The 12093-nt window shown below is 48.1% G+C and overlaps 1 protein-coding gene across 4 annotated transcripts in view; it reads right to left on the bottom strand.

Moving 5' to 3' along the window:
• Positions 1-12093, bottom strand: part of SRGAP2 (SLIT-ROBO Rho GTPase activating protein 2) — a 256056-nt gene that overhangs the window by 58735 nt on the left and 185228 nt on the right. For 3 of the 4 annotated variants that reach the window (XM_010854196.1, XM_010854193.1, XM_010854195.1), the window contains 3 exons: positions 5803-6027; positions 1833-1934; positions 629-826 (listed from right to left, as the gene is read on the bottom strand). In XM_010854196.1, coding sequence (XP_010852498.1) covers positions 629-826; positions 1833-1934; positions 5803-6027 — 525 coding nt within the window. The remainder of the gene's footprint in view (positions 1-628; positions 827-1832; positions 1935-5802; positions 6028-12093) is intronic. The other variant, XM_010854194.1, reaches the window with a different exon arrangement.

Genomic DNA, 12093 nt, shown 5'->3' with positions numbered 1-12093 from the left:
TTCTGAAGGAGATCAGCCCTGGGATTTCTTTGGAAGGAATGATGCTAAAGCTGAAATTCCAGTACTTTGGCCACCTCATGTGGAGAGTTGACTCATTGGAAAAGACTCTGATGCTGGGAGGGATTGGGGGCAGGAGGAGAAGGGGACGACAGAGGATGAGATGGCTGGATGGCATCACTGACTCGATGGACGTGAGTCTGAGTGAACTCCGGGAGTTGGTGATGGACAGGGAGGCCTGGCGTGCTGCGATTCATGGGGTCGCAAAGAGTCGGACACGACTGAGCGACTGATCTGATCTGATGTGATGGTGGCCAAAATATCTCAGTGTGGTTCTCAAGAACCAGGAGATGCAGCCCCCTTGTATGACCCCTCAGGATGAGAAGGAAAGCTGTGAACAAAGTCTACTGGCTGGTTAAAAACATCTTTAAGAAGAAAATATTCTTGGTAGACACACAACGTGTAAATATCTGTGCCTTGAAGTGTATGGATGGTCTCCGAACATGCCCAGATCCCAGTCAAGATATTCAAAAACTGCCCTGAAGATGCCTGACAAGGACCCTGGGATCTGAATGGCTCGTGTGTGCTGCAGAGCCTGAAACTGGCCTTTGACGGCCACTGAGCCCCTCACCGTGAAGTAGAACTGCTCTGTCTCCTGCTGGTTGGCTCTCCTCTTGGCGATGCTGGGTTTGCTCATGAAGGTTTCTGAGACCGTGGACTTGACGGATTCCATAGAGTTGCTGTACTGGAAGCAATCAGACACATCGAAATCCTCGACAGTCACAATGTCCTGGATGGTCTGCAGAGTGGCCTCCATTGTCTTCTTTACCTGTCACGATAAGGGCCAACATAATGCATGAGGGGCGGGCTGCAAAACGGTAGGTGATGGAGAAGCTTGGAGAAGTGAGCTGAGGCAGGAGGGAGGGGGTGTTAGCGGGCTTGCAGCGCCGCTTCCCATTGAACAGTGCTAAGTGAGTTATAAACATCACAGGGACCCTCTTCTCTTCAGTAAGGACCTAAAACCCACTATCTCCCTCACACTACCTGCTTGGCCTGGCTATTTAATGTTTATTTTTTAAATTTAAGATCAGCTCTTGGCTATACTGGACATGCTAAGGGAGAGAGAATGAAACAAATCCAAACTAACCCCATCATATAAAGATCAGGTTAAAAATGCGTGATGGGCCTAGTCCCACAGTGCCCCAGGTTCTGTTTCCTGACTTTCCACAAATAATGAACTTGTCTCCCCATTTGCAAACCAAGTCATCCATCCCCAGGCTTTCCTGATCTTACAGAGGAAAGTAAGACTTAGCTGAGATTCCAGGTAAGAAGTTACAAGAGCTCAAAAGAATAAGGAGCTGATAATCAATTGCACTGCCCTTTTGAACTAGTTGTTGAAAGCAAATACGCTGGGCCCAGAAGAAAGTCGCCCTTTTCTAAGAGGATGGAGATGTTTGAAGTGTCAGAGTCAAAGGCCTCTGTTTGTTTGAAAATGCTGGAAAAAGCCAGGCAGGAGGGGGTGGTTTCAGAGACACAATATTGTTCACACAGCTGCCAAGTGCCATTTTGATTAAATGTGTAAAGGCGGGGAAAAAAGCATTTTGCAGAAGGCTCAAAATAGAGCTCAACCTTTGGCAATGCAAGAGCCACTTCCTGGAGTTCAAGGGCAGGATGTAGCAGAAGGGGAAAATCCAAGCCTACATTTGGCTAGGAAATGTTTGCGGCAGCCCGGACATTCCCTGCATGCTCCTTCCACCTGCTCCCGTATGGGGAACGGCAAGAGGTTCGACAGGGAAACTCAGGGTGGCTGTGAATCTCCTGAGCAGGAAACTCACCTCTTCATTCTCGATCTTCAGGGTGGATAAGCGAGACTGCAGTTGTTGGCATCTCTGTACCAGCTCACTCTGGACGGGCTGCTGGGCACAGAGCTGGGATGCCTGCCAGAAGAAAGCAACACCAGGTCAGGGAGAGGACACAGATCTTTTGTCAGAGGCCCGTTACTGTTAATAAAATGACTCATAGTCAAGCTGCAAAGCTCACAATTTCTACGTGAAAACAAAATCCAAAGCCAAAGTGTGTAGACCTCTGCTAGGACCAAATAGCACAAGAAAAGAAGGAGGAATGGAACCTGTTTGAAAGGTCTCTCTCTCTCTTTGGAGCCCACCTCCAGCCTGGTGCTTGGCAGGGGCAGGTCTATAAAGGGCTGGCGGCTCCCAGGAAGCCGGAGTCGGGGCAGAGAAGAGGGCTTCAGGCAGCGCTGGCTCCAAGCGCACAAGCTTTGGCACAGGGAGGGTTTCCTGCTAGAGGTCCAAGTGGCCACCTCTCTGGCCCCACCTTCGTTCCCCGCCGGGCACCAGAGTGAGAGCCGGAGAGAAGTGGGTCAGGAGGCTAACGTGCTGCTGCTGGAAGCCAGCGTGTGTTTATAAATCTGGGCCACGCATGAGAGCTCTGACTCAATGAGAGAAAGTGTGAGGCCAGGAGCAAGTCCACGGGCTCTGCTAGAGGGCCCCAGAGGGCATGGAATCCTGTGGAACTTGGCATTTTCAAGAAGCCATCATTTCACTCCAGGTCATCACCAGATCTCTGTGGGAGAAAAGTCTGTCTTTCCCCCAAGCACTGCTGTCAATAAGCTTCACCCCGAGTGAGGGGATGGCTGAGCCACTGTCTCCTGGTGAGGCCATGGTGATGGTGTGGGCCTGAGGTCACCCCCCGTCCCCAGGATGACAGATGAGGAACAGAAGGCTGGCAGACTGCGAGGCAGGACCACGTGCAGGCAGCTTCTGTCACCTTGCCACCACGTGTCCTTCAGCTTCTCGTCTGAGGAGAGACATCTGGATAGAACCAGCCTCCTCCTTCCCCAGCGACGAGCGGGCACATTCCCAAGTCCATAGACCATTCTCTTGCTTGAAAAGACAAAACCTCTCTTCAGATGGAGGGGGCTGGGACCTGACCTTTTCCTCCATTGGCTTTTAAGCTCTCAACTGACTTGACCTCCTCCCCCAGCTGAGAGGCTGGCCCGGGCCAGCTCTCAGATCTGGAGAGAGCTGACTTCATCCTGGCTCTTGGATAAGCAGACACAATGGAGAAAGCTCGGTGGCCAGGATGGGATGGTGCCAATAGTGAGACTCTCTGGCTGCCTGATGTCACCGGTCAGGCATCCAGAGCCCACGAGCCTCTCGGGGCACCAAGGGTAGAGCCAAGCGCCTCCTCCTAGTACATCGGAGAGTGCTTGGCGTCAGTCCATGAGCCGAGTGCCCCAGAACGCCAATCAGTGTGGGGCCTTGGCCAATTTCAGGGCTTCCGGTCCGAATGCCACCCGAACTTTGGCCCTGGTTCAAGGACTTCCAGGCAGCTCCCTCTCCTCGCCTCCACAGTCTACACACAGCCCTCACTGACTGGGGATAGATGGCTGCAGGGACCAAGAAAGACTGGCCTCTCATCGCTTTTTCTTCTCCACTCACATGAAGGCGAGGCTGGAACGCAAAACCTTTGCATGATCTAGGATTCGCCCTGGCCCCTGCCTGGCTCAGCCACCGATCAGCTAGCATCACACAAAGGGAGGGCCTAGGCAGAGAACTGAACTATTGATTTTTAAAGTAACTTCAATCTAGCAGGCGGGAATCATGGAGGGAAAACCATCTCCACGCTTGTTTCTTTAAGAAGCAGCAGGGCCGCTGATGCATGCTTTGGCAGTGGTCCTCTACCGGGGTGCAAGGTAATGCATTCCAGCTGTGCTCCGGAGTATGGGAATGAGGCTCTGACAGGGCGAGGAGGGAGCCTGAGCACCCAGCGTCTGGAATCCCCCTTTATGGAGACAAGCTGCTGGGCTTAGCAGGCAATGCAGTCGACACCAGAAAATAGTATTAATATCACTCCATTCAGCTGGTCCCCAAGTTCCACTGCTTCTTGGGAGGGAATCTCCGTGGCAGCTGGAGAAGGGGTTTGGAAGGCAAGTCTGACCAGAAGCCAGAGCAGGTGAGGAATGGGGCTTCCTGGGGCTCGGTGACACCCCACCCCCGTATTCTAGCTGCACATGCTGCCATCTCCCTTCCCCATCTGTTCCACGCTGACATTTCCTGAGCCACAGCAATGGAGACAAACTGGAAACGGTTTGGTTTTCCCAAGAAGGAGAGGAGGAAAGAAATCATCCCCACACTTCTGTTCTTAGGACAGACACGTCCCACTCTCCATGGTGGCCTACTGATGAGAGCAGATCCGTGGCTGACGCTGCCACAGCTCTCATTCTGGAGCAGCATTTGCTGAAGAGCATCTGGGTGTTCATCCTAACGGAAGCACTGCTCCCTTGTTGAGAGGACACGGCCGTTTTTCTGTCACCCAGCATTCCTTCCTTCTTCTTCTGGTAACTTCGGCCTGACTGTCCTCTGAGGGGGAAATTTTCACTCACAGCTCAGGCTCTGTGCTCTGGACGGGACTTTCCCAGACTTGAGGATGCAGGGTATGGCCTCAGCTGACTGCAGATACCAACCACAGTGATTGGCTCAGGGATAAGCACATCACCCAATCAGAGCCATGGAGACCAAGGGAGACTCGTGAGGGCTTCCGGGAGGGAAGAAGATACTCTGTCTGTTTGTTATTCTGGCAGCACCACACAGCTTGTGGTCTGCGGGATCTTAGTTCTGCTGAGCAGGGATCACACCTGGGCATGCAGCAGGGAAACCATGGCGTTCTAACCACTGAACCACCAGGAATTCCCAAGGAAACAGATGTTCTTTCTGTTGGATTTCAATCTACAGGGGAATAAGGCTGCAAATATAGGCTCCTTGCCCCCACAGGATAAAAGCCTATTTGAGAACAGAGCCGAAACACAGGATGTGAAGCAGAGAGAGAAAAACTGAGTCTTCTGATATAATTCCTAGTCCTCAGTTCACCCATGCCTGAAGATCTGTATTGAGCTTTTCTATTATGTAAGCTTATATATCCTCCTTCTGATTTAATCCAAAGGTCAAATGGTGGCTCCTAAGCCAGGAACAAGATTCACTTTGATCTATATGAACAACCACCAGAAGTGGAACCTCAACATGCAGAGGTTCTGAAACCAAAGAGCTTCTCTTTCCTCTCACTTCAGGTTATTTAGGCCCTTCTTCTTTTAGCCATCAGAGGTAAAAAGTCAGAATCAAGACCCCTACATTCATGCACTGCTACCTGGACAGCCATTCTTAGGGATGACATCTTAGCTCTTGTCCTTTCTGTAGTATCCATTCTTTTTTGTTCAGTATCTAAGTAAAACTACTCCCTTTATCACAATCTTCTGAACCCACGAGAATAAGCACCTTCAGAACTCTGACAAATGACAGAAGATCACGCCGTCAGCTTGCTGAGCTCCCGCCCCATCCGAAACCTTGAGTATCTGGCCCGCCCCATCCGAAACCTTGAGTATCTGGCTCCGTCTCAACCCTCACTTCTTTCAGGCTCAGCAGCTGGAGGACTCCACCTCCCTTTTCCTTTCATCATATGGAACTGTTAGTAGCTTTTAGAGCACACTGGCTGTTTCTCACCTCCCTGATCCTGCCAGTCCCTCTAGGTGCCCCTCTCTATGCATATTTCTGTCAACTCAGTCAATGATAAGCTCCCTGAGGGCTCTAACCCCCCAGTGTCTATGGTCAAGCCTAGTGGACAGCAGGCACCCAGGAGCTGTTTGCTGAATGGGTGGAATGAGTTCCACCCACCACATGAAGCCAGCCCCAAGCCTTGCCCTCCCCAGAATACCATGGCCTGAGTGCAGAAACTCTAGATCCAAGTGAGCTCAAGCCCCCGGGGGGTGCGGGAGTGGGAAGAGGGGCTCACCATGTCCCCCATGTGGGGCTGGAACTCAAACTTCATAGGCGGACAGAAGACGTTGTTGTACATCTCCATGAGGCGCTGCTTGTCACTGGTGGCGTCCAGGTTTTCCACGGCATTCTCGATGGCGTCCAGACCCTCGTGCTTTGACTGTTCCAGGTTCAGCTCAGCAGAGAGGAAGGTGCGCAGTGCGCGGTTCAGGCTGGCATGGTATCCTAAATCACAGCACTGCTGTGGAGTGGAGAAGGCACGTGAGCAAACCAAGGACAGCTGTGAGGCTTGGCAGAGGGGAGGGCGGCGCCCAGGGCAGGTCTGATCAACGAGATCTGTGCTACCGGAAGAAGGCTGGCCCTCCATGATCTGGGTGATATTTCTCCATTCTTGACTCCTAGTTCAATATGCAGGATTCCTTAGAGGACTGTGAGGTAGTCAAAAGGAAGAGGACTCATTGGGACAAAACGAAATTATTTAATCATGCTGTTCAGTAAACATGAAAGAGTTGGGGAGAATTTTCTTCTATTTTCAGGTTCTTCTGGGGATACCATCGTAATAAAATTCAACAATAAAAATGCAGCCTGCCACTCCTTCAGGGTTACCGTGATTTCATTACAACATACCGACCAAGTCAGGCTGTTTCTGCATTCAGGACTTAGAAATCAGAAGTGTTGCAAGAGAATTCTACTGAGAGAAATAAAAATGGGGGAAAGGGGCTGACCCTGTCATTATCAACCCCCGCCCCTAGCAAACTCCCAACATTCTAGGACAGGCCATAGTTGTAGATTAGGATTTCTGCACTAAAGCTCTGGCCCAACAGCATTTCTGAGACCAAAAATTTCTAAATATAAGTGTTACTGGGAAAATTCACATCATTTAAGGGATTCTGATTTTTTGAAATAAAGTGGGAAAAAAAAATGTATGAAAGATGCAATAGTATTAAAAAAAGCACTGGACAGGAAGTCAAGCAACCTTGGAAAAACTACTCCCCCTCCCTGAACCCATTTCCTCGACTGTGAAATGGAAAGATTTGGCTAGCAGTGGTTTTCAAGCTGTAGCACAGAGCTCTATGGTTCTGGACTCAGGCTGCCCTTAGGAGAGGGCAGCCCAGCTAGTAGGACTTAGAGCCTCCTATCCCCATTTCAACCAAACCAGCTCTGCCCTTTTTTCTATTCAATATATTAGGATTCTGTGTAAAGTCTGATTTGAAGAAAGAATTCTTCTGTTAAAGAGTAAGACTGAAAATATCAGTACTTGAACTAAGCATAATCCCTGAGGCCCTCTTCAGCAATGGCAGTCTGTAACTCTATTCCTCATTCCTCCCAAAGGACCCAGAGATCCAAATTCCTCAGTCACCCATTATCCCCTCTGTTGCTCAAACAGTTTTGAGATCCAGAACTTGAGATGAAATATCAGAGAAGAATCCATGGATAGAGTGAGACCATCTGCCTGATTGCCATTTCGTTCCATAAGCAGGCATCAAATTAACTCTTCCCCCAGTTTCCCCCCCACCGCCTCCTTCATGATCACACTGGGAACAGCCACTGCTGGGGAAGAATGCGCCTCTTCCTTGCAGCATTTAACAAGAAGCTCCACGACAGAGTGCTTGTCAGGCTGGGCTCTGGATTCAGTGCCAGTGGGCCCTGGCAGGTGCCTGGCTGTGCGGAAGAACAGCAGTTACAGCTTAACTAGAGGCAGAGGATGGAAAGACATTAAATTCAGTGGGGAGGGAAGCTAGACAAAAGCGGCTGATTGGAAGGCTGCACACGCAGGGGCCCTTTTTCCTCTGGGAGATGCTGCTGGTCTAGCCAAGCCTCCCTTGAACCTGTAAACCTTCCTGACTAGTTCGGCGTAGACTCCTGCTGATGAATTTCACGCCTGTAAGTCTGATGAACAGGAGTAACAATGCCCACACGGCTGAGCAAGTGCGTGGTGGAGGTGGGGGCACCTTTTCAGTGCAGAAGAGAATTAGGGGAGGCAGGCTTCATAACCTTTACATATTTTTAGTAACTCCCCTCTCCTCTCCATTCTCACTACCTGTATCCTAATTCATACTCTTATCATCCTACAGTGCTGTCTGCTTCACTGTTCTAAAATATGGCTTTTGTTATACCTACTCCCCTGCCGAAGAACCTATAATAGCTCTCATTTTTTTTCCTAAAGTAACATCCACCTCCCTCAGTAGGGAAATTTAAAAATGCCTCCATTTATTAAGTGTGCTTACTATATGCCAGTGTGCTAAATGCTTTCTGTATATTTTGCATTTTAATCTGCATAGTGACTCCAGTAAGGTGGGTATTATTTTAACTTTCCAGACTAGAAAGCTGAGGCTCAGTGAAATTAAGCAAAGTTAATGGTCAGAGAAAAGTGTAATTTGTTTTCTATCTCACCATCTAACATCATCTGCCTCTATTTTCTTCTTCAGACTCTTCTGTTCTAATCCAACGACATACTCATTGTTTGGGGTCGAGTATTAGAAAACCATAGGCCTCAAATCAGCTGCATGACTGTTAGCAAGCTACTTAACCTCTCTGAGCCCCAGAGGGGTAACATCCGCCTTGGAGGTTGTGGTGAAGCTAATACATGTTTACCTTTATCTGGCACCATGCAGACCAAACAAACACTGATCACCTGTATCTCCAGATCCACTGACTTTCAGCTCCAGGCATTCTCTCTTCCTGAAATGGTTCTCACTCCTCTCACCTGCTGGAACTGGACCCAGTCTTCAAAATCCAAATCAAATTCTCAGCCTCCAGGAAGCCAGCCATCCCTACAACCCTGGCACATACTGACCCTCCCCTCAGAATGACATCCATCTACAGCCCTTGGGTGACACAGGACACACTCCCTCATTCTGTAACTTGCCATTTCACATGAGCCTCCAAAGAGGGCTTGGCCAGCGTCTTACTCTTTCTTTGCATCCCTTACTATTAGGCCTTGCTCATAGCAGGCATTTAATAAGTACAGTTGATTGATTGATGCCAGGAGTACAGATTCTAGCCTCTGAGGAAACAACCCACTCAGGCTGAATACTGATCTTAGTCAAGTGGGCAGTTGTGGCCACTGAAGCCTTTTGTTTTGCTCACTCTGGATGGCCTACAGAAGACACAGAGCTTTTTCGGGGCCAGTCCAGTCTTTATTATAATAACTGCCCTGCAGCTTCTCCGTGCCAGTGCGTGGGGGTCTGACTCATGGTGTGCCCTCTGCCTCATCCATGCCTTCAGCCAACCAGGGAGATTCAGAATAGGTTTTCCAGAGCCTTGGCTACCCACATATCTGAAAGGGCAAGAGCCAGAAACTGAGGCATCAGAAAAGAAGCAATTTCTCGCAAGGCTAGGTAAACAAGATTTGAATATTTCATCCCCGTCCCCTGTAGAATCCCAGTGAGCAGAGGCAGCACATTATTTTGCTCACAATGGGGACAAAGTATGTTTTCCATGGCTTCTGATGAGTTCTGTGGCCATGCTGGGCTCCCCTGGCCATTTCTGGGTTATATAAATGTTTGATGAAAACTCTCTCAGGGGAAATCAAATTTTTATAAGAATTTAATGATAGCCCTTCCAGATGTGTGATGACTTGAACTGACGGTTCATTAACCCTTCACCAGCTGACAGTCTCATCCAGAGATCTAAGGAAGGCCTAGAAACGTAATACCCACTTCAAGCTCTCATAGAAGCGAGAAATAATTGCCCTTAATAAAGTGTCCTGTTGAGAAAGCTGGGTTCCCTCCCGTCCGACTTGGGTGCATATGGTGTCACAGATTCTCTGCCCACACACAGCACTCACCACACTCCATGAGGACAATGCCTGGTTCTTCATTCGTCCATCTGCTTCTGGGGGAGAAAAGTACATTCCAAGGAGCCTGTGGTTCTTAGACTATCTCAAGCCACTTCAGAATGTCTTTTTTGGCCCGAAGTCAAGGTTTTCCTGGTGTGTATCAGATGCTTCAAGTGGATTCCTACAATCTGAGATTAAATCTTATACTATACAATGAAAAGAAGTGAAGGGCTAGTCCTTGAATGGACTGGCATCCACACAAATCACTTCTTTCACTTATCCTCGATGCCTGAGCCCACAATGAGCTTTGACATTGCCAAGAAGGAGGCAGAATGGTGTCCATAACACAGATGGCAATGGACTGGCACAAGATTCATCCCACATCTCAAAGCAAGTTCTGGATACTGTCACGATCTCAAAGCCAAGGGATAACCGGGCTCCCCACTCACGTCTGCTCTAACTGTTGGTTCCTGGCCATAGTATCTTTTTGGCCATTTTTATGGCAACAGATGAGCAAGAAAAAGAAGGAAACTACTGATACATATAATAACATGAATGGAGCTCAAAAACATCATGCTGGGCAACTGAAGCCAGATTTTTTAAAAAGTATATACTATATAAAAAGCCCACCTTTGTGAAGTTCTGAAACAGGCAAAACTAATTCATAGTCAAAGAAATCAGAACAGTGGTTGCCTCAGGGTGGAGGACTGACTGGGAAGAGAAAAGAGGAACTTTCTGAGGTGATGGAAATATTCTACATCTTGATAGAGACACAGGTTATAAAGGTGTAAGATTCATCACAATTCTTACAATTTAAGACAAGTTCAATCATTGTATGCAAATTAGATCTCAATTAAAACAGTATTGAAAGGCAAAAAAAGGAAAAAAATCTTGGCTTAGGAAATCATCTTCTTCCTCCTTCTTCTGTTCTTTTAATGAACAGATTATGTACTCAGCTAAGTACTGTAGTAAGCCCTGTACTTATTAAGGTAGAGAAGAGACTTGGTTCCTGCCCTCAGGGAGCTTACAGAGACTAAAAGACCTTCCTCTGTTCTCAGTGAAGTGGCTCTCAAACTCTTTTTGGCCTCCAACTTACAGTAAGAAATATGTCTTATATTGCCACACACACACACTCACACACACCTCTAACATAATAGTTTTACCAAATAAAACTTAACCTTACTAATGTAATGCACCCTGATGTTTTCTTTCCCATTCTACTCTATCCTAGTCTAGTTTATTCATTAAAATAAAATAAGCCAAACTTTCATGATTCCTCTAATGGATCATGACCTGTGGTTTGAAAACCACAGTCCTACTTCCTGTGCTTAGCTCTGGTGCTGCAATTGGCCAGTCAGATAAAAGATGATCTCTCTGTATGTCTATGAATACCTCTAGGGTAAGAATTATTTTATTCTTTTTGTACCTTGATGCTGCAGGGCATATAGTCTCATCCCAAAGAAATACTTACTGAACATTTGTAGAGCATAATAATGTTATAACGCTTTCTTTCTTTTTCTTTTTTAGAAGACTAATTAATTTCACTCCAGGAAAAATAAAAGCACAAACAAGAAACAAATGAAATAAAGCAAGAGCAGTTTCACTATCCATGCGGCCTGCGGCACTGCCAGCCTGGACTCGCTCCTAGTGGCCTAGAGCCATGCCCTGGCTAAATGCTAGTGGCGTCTCACTCAGCGCCCTGAGGACAGGCTCCGGACAAGCTTCTTCTTTTAAATGATAATAAGGAGCAAAATAGGCTGCTCCTTGGACTGATTTAAAAACTCACATCTGAGGGAGGGTCTGCGAACTGTGACTGACTTAGCAGTACCCACCTCTTCCGCAGAGGTCAGGGTTTTGGTGAAAGGGGAGAGAAAGCTATCCAGGCGGCAAAGGAAAGAGAGAAGGAGAACCCGCAGCAGAGGTGTGGTGGACCGCCCAGGTATGATTTCTGTTTTTTTTTTTAATCGAATGTGAGATAAACAGCAGAGATGGAACATTAGAAAGAAGTGATTCTCCTCCTCATGCTGAGAACAGGCCTCTTTCCCAACAGTGAGGAGCTGTTCCCGTGAGGAGGAGAAAGGATCCTGTCCAAGGCTCTGACCTCCGTTGAAGGACAGTGTTCAGATCAGCATCAACAAGTAGAGAGAACAAAGCAGGGCCTGAACAGGGATCAGGGCTCTACTTACCCGGTGAACGATGACACTCAGGGCATTAAGAGGCTGATACCTACTGACTCAAAGAGCCCTGGCTGAAGGGAAAGAGAAATCGCTATTTTAGAAACCTCCCCCAAGCAGCTCTGATGTGAGGCCAGATTTAAGTACTCAGTGATTTAGCCCAGTTCTTCAGTTTGCCAGGGGGGTGGATGGGAGACACAGCAGAGTTCCAAACCAGCTCTGTGATAAGCCTCTGGTCAACCAGCTAGTTACACAATGGCCAATCTTAGACCAGAACCACACACAACATGGCGAAATGTGGCAGGGCCGGTTGCCGAGAAACCAAAGGGGAAAGGGAAGAATGTGAGGGGTG

This window comes from Bison bison, unplaced genomic scaffold, assembly GCF_000754665.1.
Source record: "Bison bison bison isolate TAMUID 2011002044 unplaced genomic scaffold, Bison_UMD1.0 scf7180017864338, whole genome shotgun sequence".
Classification (NCBI taxonomy): domain Eukaryota; kingdom Metazoa; phylum Chordata; class Mammalia; order Artiodactyla; family Bovidae; genus Bison; species Bison bison.
This window is presented reverse-complemented; position numbering and strand designations above follow the sequence as displayed.